This window comes from Salvelinus namaycush, chromosome 8 (genome assembly GCF_016432855.1).
Source record: "Salvelinus namaycush isolate Seneca chromosome 8, SaNama_1.0, whole genome shotgun sequence".
NCBI classification, from domain to species: Eukaryota; Metazoa; Chordata; class Actinopteri; order Salmoniformes; family Salmonidae; genus Salvelinus; species Salvelinus namaycush.
The window spans coordinates 36,481,058-36,498,414 of NC_052314.1; the positions used below are offsets into that span (position 1 = coordinate 36,481,058).

Here is a 17,357-nt window from a genome sequence, read left to right on the forward strand (position 1 = left end):
CCAAGACAAAAGTTGGATCCCGTCTACCCATGACCACTTCCTGTTCCTTGCACAGCGGAGACAAATGAGCCCTATCTGTGGACCGTCTAAGATCGTTCTTTATGCCACATTCAAATCAACTGGGAACTCGAAATAAGTGAAAAAAACTAACTCAAACTGGTAAAATCGTTTTAATGGTCATACAACTCGGAATTCCAAGTCGGGAACTCTGGCCTCTTTCTAGACCTCCAACTTTCCGACCTGAAGGTCACTGACGTCATGATTTGACCTCGTTTTTCCCGAGTTCAAATCAGTGATTTTCAGGTTGGAAAATCGGAGCTCTAGAAAGAGGCCCGAGTTCTCGAGTTGGTTGACCGTTCAAATACATTTTCCCAGTCAGTGCTCGCTTTTTGCGAATTCCCAGTTGTTTTGAACGCAGCATTATAACTCAGCGTCAGTAGAAAAATGCGATCAAACGCCGGAAACGGAAATCTTAGCAAAATGAATTCGGATATTTTAAACAGCTAATCATTTTATATTTGTGACCGGGCCGTTGAAGAATATATAGGTTGTTTTGCAGATTGATACCTGTAACAGTAAGTGGGAACTGTTTGAATACAGCTGCTTGTCGATTTGTTAGGGCAGTGTGTTGTTTTGATTTAAATTACTGTAGGTGGAACTGCGCAAAAAATCAGCAAATAAAATATCCTTGGAATAGATTCTGTTCACAATCGTGTAATGTGAAATAGGTGAGCTGATTAAAGAGATACATTACGTTAAACGTAATGTAGGCGAAGGGAATGTCAGTGAACTTAAATGACATCGAAAACATCATCATGTACTGACATTTGGGTTGCTTATTCCAGTATTCATGATAATTGCACGATGCAGTGCCATTGCGTGTCCGTTTGTTGGAGGATTGCCTAATAACTGGCATTGTAAATCTGACAGACCGCAACAGTTGTCCACCCTACCCCGTTTATTGCAAGTTGATTGCAAACAGGCTTTGTTTGACTGCAGCTGGCTTCTGATTGCGCACCTTGATTTTTAAGTCACCATTTCTGCTGGGTAAGTGGAGCGATTATTGGACTAATTTCACTGTGACTTTAGTTCCATCTATTAGAAACGGGTCTTATTTCGAGTATGGAGTATTAGCTAAGAAAAGGTGCAATAGGCTAGCCTATTGTAGCCAGTGATTCTAGCAGACTAAACTCAACTGCATAGGGAAGGAAGTAGTTCTAGACCAGTGACTGAGACGGTCCAGGTGTGGACTTAAATCTTGTGCATCTGTGGAAACAGCAGCTCGTGGACAGATCTATGTAAACATAACTGGTACCATAGAACTGTAATTAAGCAGCTGGCCAATTACGCAGGCCTTTATTTCTGGTTAATCAAAATTAGCTGACAGTCAGAAGTTATATGAACCAGAGGCAGGAGGATCAGGCCAGGGGGTGTGCTGGGCAGGATATTTGGTTCCTTTCATTGTCTTCTTTTCTTTACCACCAGCAGGTGAAGGTACTGGTTAGGTTTTCTAAATGATCATGGAGAGGACACAATAATAGCTACTTAACACTATTGAGATGCTCAATGTGAATATCCCAACGGCTGTGGCATCTGTCTTCTGCCCTGTCTTTCAGGTACACATGGCAGTGGCAGGTAAAAATGACTTTGCAGTTCTCAACACCGGGCGGAAAATGCCTCTCCTCGGGCTAGGAACTTGGAAGAGCGAACCTGGCAAGGTAGGTGCCTCACACGTGATTGATTAACCATTCATCTTTTGGATCAAATATTTATCCCGACTAATTTAGGTTTGTATCAAAATGGAGTGTACTATCAATATGGGCTTGCAGCTGGGGTCTTTGTAACAATGGTTGTCTTCTTGGGTTGTGCTGTATTCCAGGTGAAACAGGCAGTGGTGTGGGCTTTGCATGCTGGCTACCGTCACATCGACTGTGCTGCCATCTATGGCAACGAGGTGGAGATTGGCGAGGCTCTGCAGGAGACGCTTGGCCCTGACAAAGTAAGCCAACACCAAGGAACATGGTAGCTCTGATCCAGGGCGTTACATGCGGCTTGAGTTGTCTTCTTATTCAATGGTCGTTGAAGGCTCAAGCAAACACTTAACACCTTGGCCCAGAGCCACTATTTTGAACAGATTAGATTATACTATTTAGAATGAACAGTATTCAGACCCCTTGATTTTTTCCACATTTTGTTATGTTAGTCTTATTCTAAAATGGATTCGTTTTTTTCTCCCAGGATGCACCTTAGCTCAATTGAGTCTCATAAGCAAAGGATCTGAATACTTATGTAAATAAGGTATATTATTATTTTTTATACATTTGCACAAATTTGTTTTTGCTTTGTCATTATGGGGTATTGTGTGTATATTGCTGAGATTTTTATTTATTTAATCCATTTCAGAATAAGGCTGTAATGTAACAAAATTTGGAAATGTCAAGGGGTCTAAATACTTTCTGAAGGCACTGTACATATCAAATTGTATTAGTCACATGTGCCGAATACAACAGGTGTAGACCTTACAGTGAAATGCTTACTTATGAGCCCCTAACCAACAATGCAGTTTCAAAAAGTACAGATAAGAATAAGAGAAAAGTTACAAGTAATTAAAGAGCAGCAGTGAAATAACAATAGCGAGATTATATACAGGGGTGTACCGATAGAGTCAATGTGCGGGGGCACTGGTTATTTGAGTTAGTATGTACATGTTGTTAAAGTGACTGCATAGATGACAACAGAGAGTAGCAGTGGTGTGAGGGGGGGCACTGCAAATAGTCTGGGTAGCCATTTGACTAGATGTTCAGGAGTCTTATGGCTTGGGGGTAGAAGCTGTTTAGAAGCCTCTTGGACCTAGACTTGGCACTCCGGTACCGCTTGCTGTGTGGTAGCAGAGAACAGTCTATGACTAGGGTGTCTGGAGTCAATTTTTAGGGCCTTCCTCTGACACCGCCTGGTATAGAGGTACTGGATAGCAGGAAGCTTGGCCCCAGTGATGTACTGGGTCGTTCACATTACCCTCTGTAGTGCCTTGCGGTCGGAGGCCGAGCAGTTGCCATACCAGGCAGTGATGCAACCCGCCAGGGTGCTCTTGACGGTGCAGCTGTAGAACCTTTTGAGGATCTGAGCACCCATGCCAAATCTTTTCAGTCTCCTGAGGGGGAATAGGTTTTGTCGTGCCCTCTTCACAGCTGTCTTGGTATGCTTGGCCCATGTTGGTAATGTGGACACCAAGGAACTTGAAGCTCTCAACCTGCTCCACTGCAGCCCTGTCGATGAGAATGGGGGCGTGCTCGGTCCTCTTTTTCCTGTCGTCCACAATTATCTCCTTTGTCTTGATCACGTTGAGGGAGAGGTTGTTGTCCTGGCACCACACGGCCAGTTCTCTGACCTCCTCCCTATAGGCTGTCTCATCGTTGTCAGTGATCAGGCCTACCACTGTTGTGTCATCGGCAAATTTAATGATGTGTTGGAGTCGTGCCTGGCCGTGCAGTCATGCATGAACAGGGAGTACAGGAGGGGACTGAGCACGTACCCCTGAGGAACCCGTGTTGAGGATCAGCGTGGTGGATGTGTTGTTACCTAACCTTACCACCTGGTGGCGGCCCGTCAGGAAGTCCAGGATCCAGTTGCAGAGGGAGGTGTTTAGTCCCAGACTCCTTAGCTTATTGATGAGCTTTGAGGGCACTATGGTGTTGAACGCTGAGCTGTAGTCATATATATATACATACATACATACATACATACAGTGGGGCAAAAAAGTATTTAGTCAGCCACCAATTGTGCAAGTTCTCCCACTTAAAAAGATGAGAGGCCTGTAATTTTCATCATAGGTACACTTCAACTATGTCAGACAAAATGAGAAAAAAAAATCCAGAAAATCACATTGTAGGATTTTTAATGAATTTATTTGCAAATTATGGTGGAAAATAAGTATTTGGTCAATAACAAAAGTTTATCTCAATACTTTGTTATATACCCTTTGTTGGCAATGACAGAGGTCAAATGTTTTCTGTAAGTCTTCACAAGGTTTTCACACACTGTTGCTGGTATTTTGGCCCATTCCTCCATGCAGATCTCCTCTAGAGCAGTGATGTTTTGGGGCTGTTGCTGGGCAACACGAACTTTCAACTCCCTCCAAAGATTTTCTATGGGGTTGAGATCTGGAGACTGGCTAGGCCACTCCAGGACCTTGAAATGCTTCTTACGAAGCCACTCCTTTGTTGCCCGGGCGGTGTGTTTGGGATCATTGTCATGCTGAAAGACCCAGCCACGTTTCATCTTCAATGCCCTTGCTGATGGAGGTTTTCACTCAAAATCTCACGATACATGGCCCCATTCTTTCCTTTACACGGATCAGTCGTCCTGGTCCCTTTGCAGAAAAACAGCCCCAAAGCATGATGTTTCCACCCCCATGCTTCAGTAGGTATGGTGTTCTTTGGATGCAACTCAGCATTCTTTGTCCTCCAAACACGACGAGTTGAGTTTTTACCAAAAAGTTATATTTTGGTTTCATCTGACCATATGACATTCTCCCAATCTTCTTCTGGATCATCCAAATGCTCTCTAGCAAACTTCAGACGGGCCTCGACATGTACTGGCTTAAGCAGGGGGACACGTCTGGCACTGCAGGATTTGAGTCCCTGGCGGCGTAGTGTGTTACTGATGGTAGGCTTTCTTACTTTGGTCCCAGCTCTCTGCAGGTCATTCACTAGGTCCCCCCGTGTGGTTCTGGGATTTTTGCTCACCGTTCTTGTGATCATTTTGACCCCACGGGGTGAGATCTTGCGTGGAGCCCCAGATCGAGGGAGATTATCAGTGGTCTTGTATAACTTCCATTTCCTAATAATTGCTCCGACAGTTGATTTCTTCAAACCAAGCTGCTTACCTATTGCAGATTCAGTCTTCCCAGCCTGGTGCAGGTCTACAATTTTGTTTCTGGTGTCCTTTGACAGCTCTTTGGTCTTGGCCATAGTGGAGTTTGGAGTGTGACTGTTTTAGGTTGTGGACAGGTGTCTTTTATACTGATAACAAGTTCAAACAGGTGCCATTAATACAGGTAACGAGTGGAGGACAGAGGAGCCTCTTAAAGAAGTTGTTACAGGTCTGTGAGAGCCAGAAATCCTGCTTATTTGTAGGTGACCAAATACTTATTTTCCACCATAATTTGCAAATAAATTCATTAAAAATCCTACAATGTGATTTTCTGGATTTTTTTTCTTCTCATTTTGTCTGTCATAGTTGAAGTGTACCTATGATGAAAATTACAGGCCTCTCTCATCTTTCTAAGTGGGAGAACTTGCACAATTGGTGGCTGACTAAATACTTTTTTGCCCCACTGTGTATGTATGTATGTATATGTATATATATATATATATGTGTGTGTGTGTGTGTGTGTATATATATATATAGTCAGCGCGCTGCTGCTTCCACACACACACACACAGACGTGTGTACCGAAGTATGTGGACACCCCTTCAAAATGTGTTGATTCGGCTATTGCAGTTGCTGACAGGTGTATAAAATAGAGTTGTGACTTTTAACGTGGCACTGTCATAGGATGCCACCTTTCCAACAAGTCAGTTCATCAAAGTAGTGCCCTGCTAGAGCTGCCCCGGGCAACTGTAAGTGCTGTTATTGTGAAGTGGAAACGTCTTGGAGCAACAACGGCTCAGCCACAAAGTGGTAGGCCACACAAGCTCACAGAACTGGAACGCCGAGTTCTGAAGCGTGTAAAAATCGTTGACATCAGCAAACCCCTTACTCACAGGACTCCCTACACGCCGTCTGCCCGGTTCAGTTGAAACTGGGATTCATCCGTGAAGATGCGTGCCAGAGGCCATTGAAGGTGAGCATTTGCCCACGGAAGTTGATTACGAAACCAACTGCAGTCAGTTCAAGACCCTGGGGAGGACGACGAGCACGCAGATGAGCTTCCCTGAAATGGTTTCTGACAGTTTGTGCAGAAATTCTTCATTTGTGCAAACCCACAGTTTCATCAGTTGTCCAGGTGGTTGATCTTAGACAATCCCACAGGTGAAGAAGCCAGATGTGGAGGTCTTGGGCTGGCATGCTGACACGTGGTCTGCAGTTGAGGCCGTTTGGACGTACTGCCAAATTCTCTAAAACGGCATTGAAGGCGGCTTGTGGTAGAGAAATTAACATTTAAATTCTCTGGCAAGTGCTCTGGTGGATATTCCTGCCGTCAGCATGACAATTGCACGCTCTCTTAACTTGAGACATCTGTGGCACTGTTGTGTGACAACAGCACATTTTAGTGGCCTTTTATTGTCCCCAGCACAAGGTGCACTTGTGTAATGATCATGCTGTTTTATCAGTTTCTTGATATGCCACAGATTTTTTTTGTGCGTATGGAAAATGTCTGATCTTATTTCAGCTCATGAAACATGGGACCAACACTTTTTTACATGTTACATACATAACTAAAATATACATGTTTGTATGTACAGTTGAAGTCAAAGTTTACATACACCTTAGCCAAATACATTTAAACTCAGTTTTTCACAATTCCTGACATTTAATCCTAGTAAAAATTCCCTGTCTTAGATCAGTTAGGATCACCACTTTATTTTAAGAATGTGAAATGTCAGAATAATAGTAGAGTGATTTATTTCAGCTTTTATTTCTTTCATCACATTCCAGTGGGGCAGAAGTTTACATACACTCAATTAGTATTTGCTAGCATTGCCTTTAAATTGTTTAACTTGGGTCAAACGTTTCGGGTAGCCTTCCACAAGATTCCCACTAAGTTTGGGGAATTTTGGCCTATTCCTCCTGACAGAGCTGGTGTAACTGAGTCAGGTTTGTAGGCCTCCTTCTGTAACAGTATAGCTTCCTTCCCTCGCCCCTACCTGGGCTCGAACCAGGGACCCTCTGCACACATCGACAACAGCCATCCTCGAAGCATCGTTACACTCCACAAAAGCCGCGGCCCTTGCAGAGCAAAGGGAACAACACCTTCAAGGTCTCGGAGTGAGTGACGTCACCGAATGAAACGCTATTAGCGCGCACCCCGCTAACTAGCTAGCCATTTCACATCGGTTACACTTGCTCGCACGTGCTTTTGTTCTGCCCACAAATTTTCTATAGGATTGAGGTCAAGGCTTTGTGACGGCCACTCCAATACCTTGACTTTGTTGTCCTTAAGCCATTTTGCCACAACTTTGGAAGTATGATTTGGGTCATTGTCCATTTTGGAAGACCCATTTGCGACCAAGCTTTAACTTCCTGACTGATATCTTGAGATGTTGCATCAATATATCCACACAATTCTCCAACCTCATGATGCCATGTATTTTGTGAAGTGCACCAGTCCCTCCTGCAGCAAAGCACCCCCACAACATGATGCTGCCACCCCCGTGCTTCATGGTTGGGATGGTGTTCTTCGGCTTGCAAGCCTCCCCCTTTTTCCTCCAAACATAACGATGATCATTATGGCCAAACAGTTCTAATGTTGTTTCATCAGACTTGAGGACATTTCTCCAAAAAGTATGATCTTTGTCCCCATGTGCAGTTGCAAACCGTAGTCTGGCTTTTTTATGGTGGTTTTGGAGAAGTGGCTTCTTCCTTGCTGAGCGGCCTTTCAGGTTATGTCGATATAGGACTCGTTTTACTGTGGATAGAGATACTTTTGTACCTGTTTCCTCCAGCATCTTCACAAGGTCCTTTGCTGTTGTTCTGGGATTGATTTGCACTTTTCGCACCAAAATACGTTCATCTCTAGGAGACAGAACACCTCTCCTTCCTGAGCGGTATGATGGCTGCGTGGTCCCATGGTGTTTATACTTGCGTACTATTGTTTGTACAGATGAACATGGTACCTTCAGGCATTTGGAAATTGCTTCCAAGGATGAACCAGACTTGTGGAGGTCTACAATTCTTTTTCTGAGGTATTGGCTGATTTCTTTTGATTTTCCCATGATGTCAAGCAAAGAGGCACTGAGTTTGAAGGTAGGCCTTGAAATACATCCACAGGTACACATCCAATGAACTCAAATTGTCAATTAGCATATCAAAATTTTCTAAAGCCATGACATCATTTTCTGGAATTTTCCAAGCTGTTTAAAAGCACAGTCAACTTAGTGTATGTAAACTTCTGACCCACTGGAATTGTGATACAATGAATTAAGTGTAATAATCTGTCTGTAAACAATTGTTGGAAAAAGTACTTGTCATGCTCAAAGTAGATGTCCTAACTGACTTGCCAAAACTATAGTTTGTTAACAAGAAATGTGTGGAGTGGTTGAAAAATGTTTTAATGACTCCAACCTAAGTGTATGTACATTTCTGACTTCAACTATATGTATATTTATTTTTTGGGACTTGTCACACAAGTTATCCATTGTGCCACTAGCCCGATGATGGGGTCAAGTAAAAGGGTGTGTGTGTTTCTGTTTACACCTGTCTCTGTATACAGGCCCTGAGGCGAGAGGATGTGTTTATCACCTCTAAGCTGTGGAACACACAGCATCACCCAGAGGATGTTGAGCCCGCTCTGCTTAAGACACTGAAGGAGCTGAGGCTGGAGTACCTGGATCTCTACCTCATCCACTGGCCCTACGCTTTCCAGTGAGTAGCCTCCATCATGGGTTCTGGAGAGGCACTAGCCTCACTCAACATGATACAGCAAAACATTTATAGGATTGCCAGACACTAGCATAATTTCCTTTTTAAATTAATTTCAATCTGGGTATTAAACTTGCTATAATTTTTTACAATGATCAATTCACATTACAGGGGTTGTGTAACTACACAAACTGTATGGGCATCCTATAATGTCCAGTGGTAACATTGTGCCCGTACTTCCCCTTACCTTTCCCACAGACAAGGTGACGCTCCTTTCCCTAAGTCAGAGGACGGCACCCTGCTGTATGACGACATCGACTACAAGCTGACTTGGGCTGCCATGGAGAAGCTGGTGGGGAAGGGCATGATCAGGGCTATCGGCCTGTCCAACTTCAACAGCAGACAGATAGACGACGTGCTGTCTGTAGCCAACATCAAACCCACTGTGCTTCAGGTAAGAAGAAGATGTGTTGACTGTGCGTACATTATACCTAGCTACCAGGATTTCCGTTATGAAAATGCATTTTAATTTACCGGACAGTTGAGAAATGTACCAGACCCATATACATTGGGTGCGTAACCTGATTAGAGTTTCCACCCACGGTGCTCAGAATGATAGAAATCACGTTTTATAATATGGTAATTTATCTTAACAGAACATGCGAGTCGAGGATGCAATGAGGTGTGTCCTTACTGCACATTTTGAAGATAGTATAACTGTCCATATTTACTTTTCCTCAGCCAACAAGATGAGTAACAAACAGAAAAATCACTAGCCTACTGTATGCATAGGCGGCGCACAACTTTCAAGTTTGGGGAAGCAATTTTTCGTCCATCTAAACTGGAGGAGGAAATTATTGTCCAAAAATTTAAGTGGCACTGACCCAACAATGATAAAGAGTGAGTATGCGCAGTGCACACTCACCGGGGATATAGCCAATGCTCTCAGTTGGTGCCAATAAGATGGGCTATAGGCCTACTGTTGTTCGCTCAATTAAGTTGAGAATTTTTATTACTAAAAGACATGTCTTTTCATTGTCTCCTCTTTACAGCAATAGCCATTTACTTTCCAAACTGTCTGGCTACCGGACAATGAAAGAGAAATTAAAAACAAAAGAACATGAGAGAAATAGGCTACTGGTTTCAATGGCATATGGAAGTCTATATAAAATAATTGCCTCCACGAATATGTTAAGATTTTGCCTAGGCTACTTTGAAGCAAGGTAAAACATGCCTCATAATATTTTGTAAAACGTTCAGGTTTCAAACAATTTAGTAAGCTATGTTTTAAAAATGCATACTGCCACCAGCTCATCCAAAGAGGTGTGATGCGCTGATGAAGCCTGCCTTCCGTTGACTATGCATTTGAGTGGCGAATGGGAAGAATGCCTCAATTACCGGTTGAGAAATACAAATATTAACTATTTTTAACACACAATTGCAATTAGAATTGTTGCGCTTAAAACAATGTCGGACAGATTTTCTGCTTGAAGGCTCCGTATCTGTATGCTGTGCATGAGATAAATAAGATACATAACGAATAAACATTCCACTAAATTGTGCAAATTAACCCATAGACCGATAAGCATGACCGGTCAAATGTATTTCCATCAACTGGTGTTCCAATCAATGAACAGGCTAAAAAGCATTAAACGGCTAAAAGCCGGCTGTTATTAGCTAACGGAAACCCTGCTAGCTACCTACCTGAAGATCAGTTGAGAAACTATTTTTATGTTTATTTAACTAGGCAACTCAGTTCAGTTAAGAACTAATTCTTATTTACAATGACGGCCTAACCTGGCTAAACCCTCCCCTAACCCACCCGGACGACGCTGGGCCAATTGTGTGCCGCCCTATGGGACTCCCGATCACGGCCAGTTGTGATACAGCCCGGGATCTAACCAGGGTCTGTAGTGACATCTCTAGCACTGCGATGCAGTGCCTTAGACTGCTGTGTCACTCGGGAGCAAGGAGTCAAACCTAGAATGTTCTGATCCGTAGTCAGGCGCGTTATCCATTGCGCCACTAGCCCGCTGAAAGGGGGTGGTGTTTGTATGTTTGTCACTACCACAAGCAGTCTTCTCACAGTCCATCGCTCCTCCAATATCCTTGCATACAACCCTCCCCCTACTCTCTTCGTGTCCCTGTCAGAAATACAGCAAGTGTTTGTTGACAGTTAAATATCAGAACATATTAGTTTGTTTTTGTTTGGTGTGAGTTTTGCTAGGTAGGGAGGTCTTGATATGGTGGCATGTGCTGTGTGTACATTATTCCTCCTTACCTAAAGATCAGTTGGTAAAATATTGAAAAAGTTTAAGAGCTAGACAGGAGTCAAACCTAGAATATTCTGATCCGTAGTCATCCATTGCTAGCCCGCTGACAGTTGTGGTTTCTGTTTCTGTTATTCAGGTGGAAAGCCATCCGTATCTGGCTCAGGTGGAGTTGCTGCAACACTGCCGGAACAGGGGCCTGGTGATGACAGCGTACAGCCCACTGGGGTCACCGGATCGGGCATGGAAGCATCCTGACGAGCCCGTCCTCCTGGATGAACCAGCCATCGGCACCCTGGCCAAGAAGTACAAGAAGTCCCCAGCACAAATTATCATTAGGTGAGTAATGTTCTAGCCTAGTACTCTACTCAATAACCCAGCATCCCCATGTCATAACAAATGCCAGAAATAAAGACACCAGTAATACATTGATTATGTATGGAATATAAACTGATATTAGGCCATGAGCCTATCAGCAGGATAGTGATGCCATGTTTTCCACAACTTAGAGGTGATGAACCCATCCTCTTGCGTCTGTACAGTGAAACAGGTGTAACATAAATACACAAACAAAAACACACACCTTGCCTTGACCCAATCTGCGGGCAAGTGGCACAATGGATAACAACGTGTCTGATTACGGATCAGAAGATTATAGATTCGACTCCTGTTTAAATCGTAACTTTTTTCAATAATATCCCAATTTCTCTTTAGGTAGGCAAGATAAATGTATCAGTACGATATATCAAGACCTCCTGATTTTAGCACAATAATTCATAAAATACATTTAGAAAACACTCAGTCTAGTGATCAGATCTTGCTTTTTCATGTAACCTATTTGGTCTCTCAAACCAAACCATGTACATCTTGTCTCTTTTCTAGATGGCAGACGCAGCGAGGAGTGGTGACGATCCCTAAAAGTGTGACAGAGGCTCGGATCAAAGAGAATATCCAGGTGGGTTATTCTGTTCGACGATCTATAATTTAAGTATTTTTACTGTTTTATTTCTTTACTTACCTACACACACCTTTTTCCCCCACACCATTGGTTAGAGCCTGTAAGTAAGCATTTCACTGTAAGGTCTACACCTGTTGTATTTGGCGCACGTGACAAACTTTGATTTGATAATTGTAAATTGCTGCACAATTCAGTCTACTACTGCAAGAAACCAAAGCTCTATTACTACTATTTCTACCCATCAAAACTGTTTTCATATGTCCCATCATGTAATTATTGACTACTGAGTGGACTCGTAATCTAAAATGCATGTGTATCCTCAGGTGTTTGACTTTACCCTTGAAGCAGAAGAGATGAAGTGTATAACAGCATTGAACAAAGGCTGGCGCTACATTGTACCAACCATCACAGTGAGTGACATTAGAGCTCCCTCTACTGGTATATGTGTACAATGGATGTGAGGCCAGAGAATGTTATTGAAGTTCTATGGGTTATGTGATAGCCAGCTCATAATGGTTAAATGTTTCATAGAGAGCTAATACTATATATGCTGTATGTAATCAGTTGGTTGAATTAAGCAACCAAAATGTAGTGTCTCTGTTGATATTCTACCATAGCAGTGGGCTATTGGGGCAATGGATTACGCGTCTGACTACGGATCAGAAGATTCTATTTCCGACTCCTGGCTAGCTCGTGACCTTCTTCCAATTGTTGTTGCAGGTTGATGGGAAGCCCGTCCCCAGGGATGCAGGACATCCACACTACCCTTTCATTGACCCATACTGAGTAAATCCCTAACTGCTGCCCACTTGTGCCTTGGGAACCCCCTCTCCTTCCTCAACCCCATCCTAGGCTGTGTCCCAATTCAATTAAATGGCTTCCTTTCGTCATAATCCTCCTGCGTGACAACTGATTTGAGAAGTATTTTTTTTAGGGGAAAGAAGGTTGGTAGAAAGAAAGTCCAACTCCTGTCAGATCAGTTGTCATGGTGGCGGGGAAAGAGTGCTTTAGAGTGTATTAGGACATAGCATCTGTGTTCTTCGTAATAAAAATGTTTTGTTACTGCCCTTGAATTATTTGCTTCGACTGATTGGTAATTAAAATGTATCTTTACTTGGAGGGAAAACTAGTCTAAACAATAGTGGAAATTATGGAAATGCAGTGTTATAAACCATTTTACAGTTGTGTTTTGTAATGTATTTATCCCATCTTTCACCAAGCCCAGTACCTACATCCCACCAACTCAACATATGTAAATAACAATGTATATGTAGAGACTAGTATACAGCTGCAGCAGTTTTATGCTCTTGACCCAGACAGAAGATATCCCAGCTAGACAGACATCCTGTTGGGAACTTCCTGTTGCACATCACAAACCCGGACGGAAAGAATGATTCTGATTGAGTTGTTTTGGTTTATTTTATTAATCGTGCTAGGTGGGGAGCTTTTTATATAAATGTTGCACGTTCAAAAGTACATTTTGATTATTCCTATCTAACTAAAGACCAGTTGAAGTGAAAAATGTATGAGAGCCAGGAGTCGAACCTACAATCTAATGATCCGTAGTCAGCCGTGTAAAATTACGTTGTCAGGGGGCGCCAATATTGGATCAATATCATGCCAAATGTTAAATCGCTATCCACACGCAATTCACTATCCACAAACACCTTTTGATTTGTATATCGAGGGCCTTAAGTAAAATGAATGCCATAAAGATATGCACATAGGCGAGAGCTGTGCAAACATGACATATGGCAAACCTGCAACTCCATATTTGGAAGCGCTTAGGTCACCTAACTTTTGGCAGGAATTTGACGACAAGAAAAAGACAACGCCTAGATCAGAAGTTCTCACACATAGAAAACAATTATCACGGTAGAAAGCGATTTGTAGTTTAAAAAAATGGTTCTCACGCGTAGTCGTATAAAAAAAAGTTGATGCTGTTGACCCGGATCACTGGTTGCTGCGGAAAGAAGGGGGTGAGTGTAACCGGTGTGAAATGTCTAGCTAGTAGTGCGGAGATGCCCGACCGCAGCGTGAATTGCACATTGCAGTCAGGGGTACTTGGCTGTGCGCGCCAATAGCGTTTCAATCGGTGACGTCACTCGCTCTGAGCCCTTGGAAGTACGCGTTTCCATACTATTAAATAATGATATAGTTAAGTTTGAGGTTAAAGATCTGCTTTCACACTTTTGGGAAAGGGCTTGTGAAGAAAAATCTTATTGCAAGAACTGGGAGCTCTTTAAATTTGAGGTGTCCAAATACCTTAGAAAATAAGGTAGCTCTTCTGGTCATGTGAAGGCGCATGGTGAATGCGTGATCAGCTCGTGGAAGTGATTACTCATTCCTGTCTCCTTCGGCCCCCTTCACATTAGTCATCAGACGAAGTTCTATTGACTGTTGACATCTAGTGGAAGCCATAGGAAGTGAAAACCCATCCATATCTCTCTGTATTTTCAATGAGAGCTTGGTTGAAAATCTGGCACCCCCAGATAAATTCCAAACAGGAAGTGGAACTTCTCAGGTTTTTGCCTGCCATATGAATTCTGTTATACTCAGACATAATTCAAACAGTTTTAGAAACTTCAGAGTGTTTTCTATCCAATACTACTAATAATATGCATATATTAGCAACTATGACATAGGAGCAGGCCGTTTACTCTGGGCACCTTTCATCCAAGCTACTCAATACTGCCCCTTCAGCCATACGAAGTTAAACATTGATGGTGTTATTACAGATGACCAAAAATATATTGCTAAATACTTTAGCAATTTTTACAGAAAATTGTATAGCTCTACGTACTGTCAGGAATCCACAGATGTTTTTTGATTCACTGAATAATGTTCACCCTATCAGTGATATAGAATCTAAACAGTGTGATGAACCCATCAAAGTTGAAGAGATTATAGAGTCTATCAAACATCTAAAGAACAATAAATCACCAGGTATTGATGGAATTACATCAGAATTTGACATTTTATTTTCTGAACAAGTAGCTCCCTTCCTATTTGAAGTCTTTTTAGAGAGTATTAAAAACAATGTTCTCCCTCCTACAATGAGTCAGGGGTTAATAACACTGATAACTAAGCCTAAAAAAGAAGTGCTGCTCATCGATAACTGCCTTACAATTTGTCTGCTTAATAATGACTATAAGATATTAGCCTTACTACTTGCAAAAAAAAATTAAAGAAGTCCTGGATGCAATCATTGATGAAACAGTCTGGCTTTATGAGGAACATACATATTTCTAACAATGTCAGACTAGTATTAGACATACTTGACTACTCAGACCTAATAACCGAGGATAGCTTCATATTATTTTTAGATTTTTAGAAAGCATTTGACACAGTAGAGCATCAGTTCCTCTTCCACTCCCTTGAGAGACTTGGCTTTAGGGATTTTTTCTGTAACGCTATTAAGACTCTATGCAAATAGTAACAGCTCTATCAAATTGAAATATGGCACCTCACCTAGATTTGAGTTAAAGAGAGGAATTAGGCAAGGTTGTCCTATCTCTCCGTACCTGTTTTTATTAATCACCCAACTTCTTACAAATTCTTTAAAAAATAGTCCTGTACAAGGTATTTCCATAGCTGGTAAATAAATTATTATAAGCCAGCTGGCTGACTATACTATACTTTTTCTGAAAGATGCTAACCAAATTCCCATATTGATCAATGTGATAGAATCCATTTCCAAAGCATCTGGTCTATATCTTAACATTAATAAATGTGAACTCAGGCTGTCAAAGATTGTGTGACACCTTCATATTATGGTATTCCAGTAAAAGAAGAACTTACATATTTAAACATAACCATTACAAAATATCAGAAGTCTAGAGGCTTACTCAATTTTAACCCTCTTATTAAAAAACCCCAGAAGAAGCTAAATCAATGGCTACAGAGGGACTTTAAAAGGAAGAGTCCTAATAACCAAGGCTGAAGGTATCTCTAGACTAACATCTACCTTTATATCTTGACAGTAAAATAAGCAAGGAGATAGACCAGATGCTTTTCAACTTTCTGTGGAGAAACCGTACCCATTACATTAGGAAAACTGTTGTAATGAACACTTATGAGAATGGTGGTCTGGATTTCCTGGACTTTACTACCTTAAAAATTACTTTTAAGATCAATTGGATAAAACAATTCCTAAGAAGACCCACTTCTATGTGGAATTCTATTCCTCATCATGTCTTCTCTACTTTTGGTGGCCTTAACTTCATGTTGGTTTGCAATTATAATATTGACAAAGTTCCAGTGAAACGTTCTGCTTTTCATCGGCAGGTTTTCTTGTCATGGTCCTTAATTTATAAGCATAATTTTTCTCCACACAGATATTATATATGAAATAATCGGGATATATTGTATAAAAATTCTTCTTTGTTTTTAGAATATTGGTTCCGAAATAATATCCTATTGGTGAGCCAACTGGTAAATGCAGAGGGTCTTTTACTCAGTTATACGGAATTCTTATCACTTTACAAGGTCCCTGTAACACCTAAAGATTTTGCAATTGTTTTAGATGCCATTCCCTCAGGTGTTGCTTTATTATTCAGAAACGTGTCAAGACCCGACCCTCAGAGCCTACCTTCCATTGACCCTGTTGACTCATCAGTAGGAAAGATTTGTTTCTTTTTTGGTCCATTCAACAACAGAGCAATACGAACCTTGTTTCAGCAGGATGTTGTATCTATACCTTATATCATGCCTTATTGGAATGGATTTATTGATAATATCTGGTGGGAAAAAGTTTGGATGTTGCCACACACATACCTACTTGTTAACAAAATTAAGGAAGTTTCCTTTAAAAGTATTCATAAATATTATCCTGCCAACCACTATATGAAGAAGTTTAAGGAAAACATCAACTCAAATTGCTCCTTTTGTAATGTCCACCCAGAAACAGTGTTGCATCTTTTTTGGCATTGTATTCATGTAAGAAAACTGTGGCAAGACATCAGTAGATTTACAATTGAACACATTTATGAAGATCTTACACTATTGTGGAGAGATGTACTGTTTGGAATCTTGACCTATGATAGAAATACAATGAAACATTTTGATGTAATTAATTTCATTATTCTTTTGGCCAAATTTCATATTCACAAATGTAAATTTACAAACAAAAAACAAATGTTCTTACCTTACAAAAAAAATTTGAAATATATTTTAAGACAATTAAATACTCTACTAACAAAAAAGCTGTTAGAATTGTAAGTGTATGTATGTCCCTTAAGGTCCTTGTGTAATGTGATATTGTACCCCATAGCCCAATTGTCCATTGTCTATTATTCATATATACTTGTGTTCCCACATGTACTTCCTGTATTGATTTAAATAATAGCAATAATAAAAAATAAAAAAAGGTGTTTCCCTACTCTGCAAGGGCCGCGTCTTTTCTGGAGCGATGGGTAACGATGCTTCTAGGGTGACTTTTCGATGTGTTTAGAGGGTCCCTGGTTCAAGCGAGGAGAGGGACGGAAGCAATACTGTTACAAAGTCTGACCCCATAACCTACACCACCACTCTCCAGGGGAAACGGT

At 41.5% G+C, this 17,357-nt stretch overlaps 1 protein-coding gene across 2 annotated transcripts; it reads left to right on the plus strand.

Moving 5' to 3' along the window:
• Nucleotides 1-437: 437 nt before the first annotated feature.
• Nucleotides 438-12,884, plus strand: LOC120052646 (aldo-keto reductase family 1 member A1-B). Of its 2 annotated transcripts, none has more exons than XM_038999687.1 (9): nt 438-575; nt 1,617-1,718; nt 1,880-1,999; nt 8,435-8,586; nt 8,842-9,037; nt 10,993-11,192; nt 11,736-11,808; nt 12,135-12,221; nt 12,532-12,884. In XM_038999687.1, exons 2-9 carry the CDS (start codon nt 1,623-1,625, stop codon nt 12,595-12,597), a joined length of 990 nt encoding a protein of 329 aa, XP_038855615.1. In that variant the 5' UTR covers nt 438-575; nt 1,617-1,622; the 3' UTR covers nt 12,598-12,884. The 2 variants fall into 2 exon arrangements, with proteins under 2 accessions (XP_038855615.1, XP_038855616.1); XM_038999688.1 differs by lacking the exon at nt 438-575 and adding an exon at nt 609-1,047.
• The last annotated feature ends 4,473 nt before the right edge of the window (nt 12,885-17,357 follow it).

Coding starts and splice junctions, on each gene's coding strand:
- LOC120052646 (XM_038999687.1), top strand. CDS start 1,623: ATGGCAGTGGCAGGTAAAAATGACTTTGCAGTTCTCAACACCGGGCGG. Junction 8,587..8,841: donor CACTGGCCCTACGCTTTCCA/GTGAGTAGCCTC, acceptor CCTTTCCCACAG/ACAAGGTGACGCTCCTTTCC. Junction 11,193..11,735: donor CCAGCACAAATTATCATTAG/GTGAGTAATGTT, acceptor TCTCTTTTCTAG/ATGGCAGACGCAGCGAGGAG.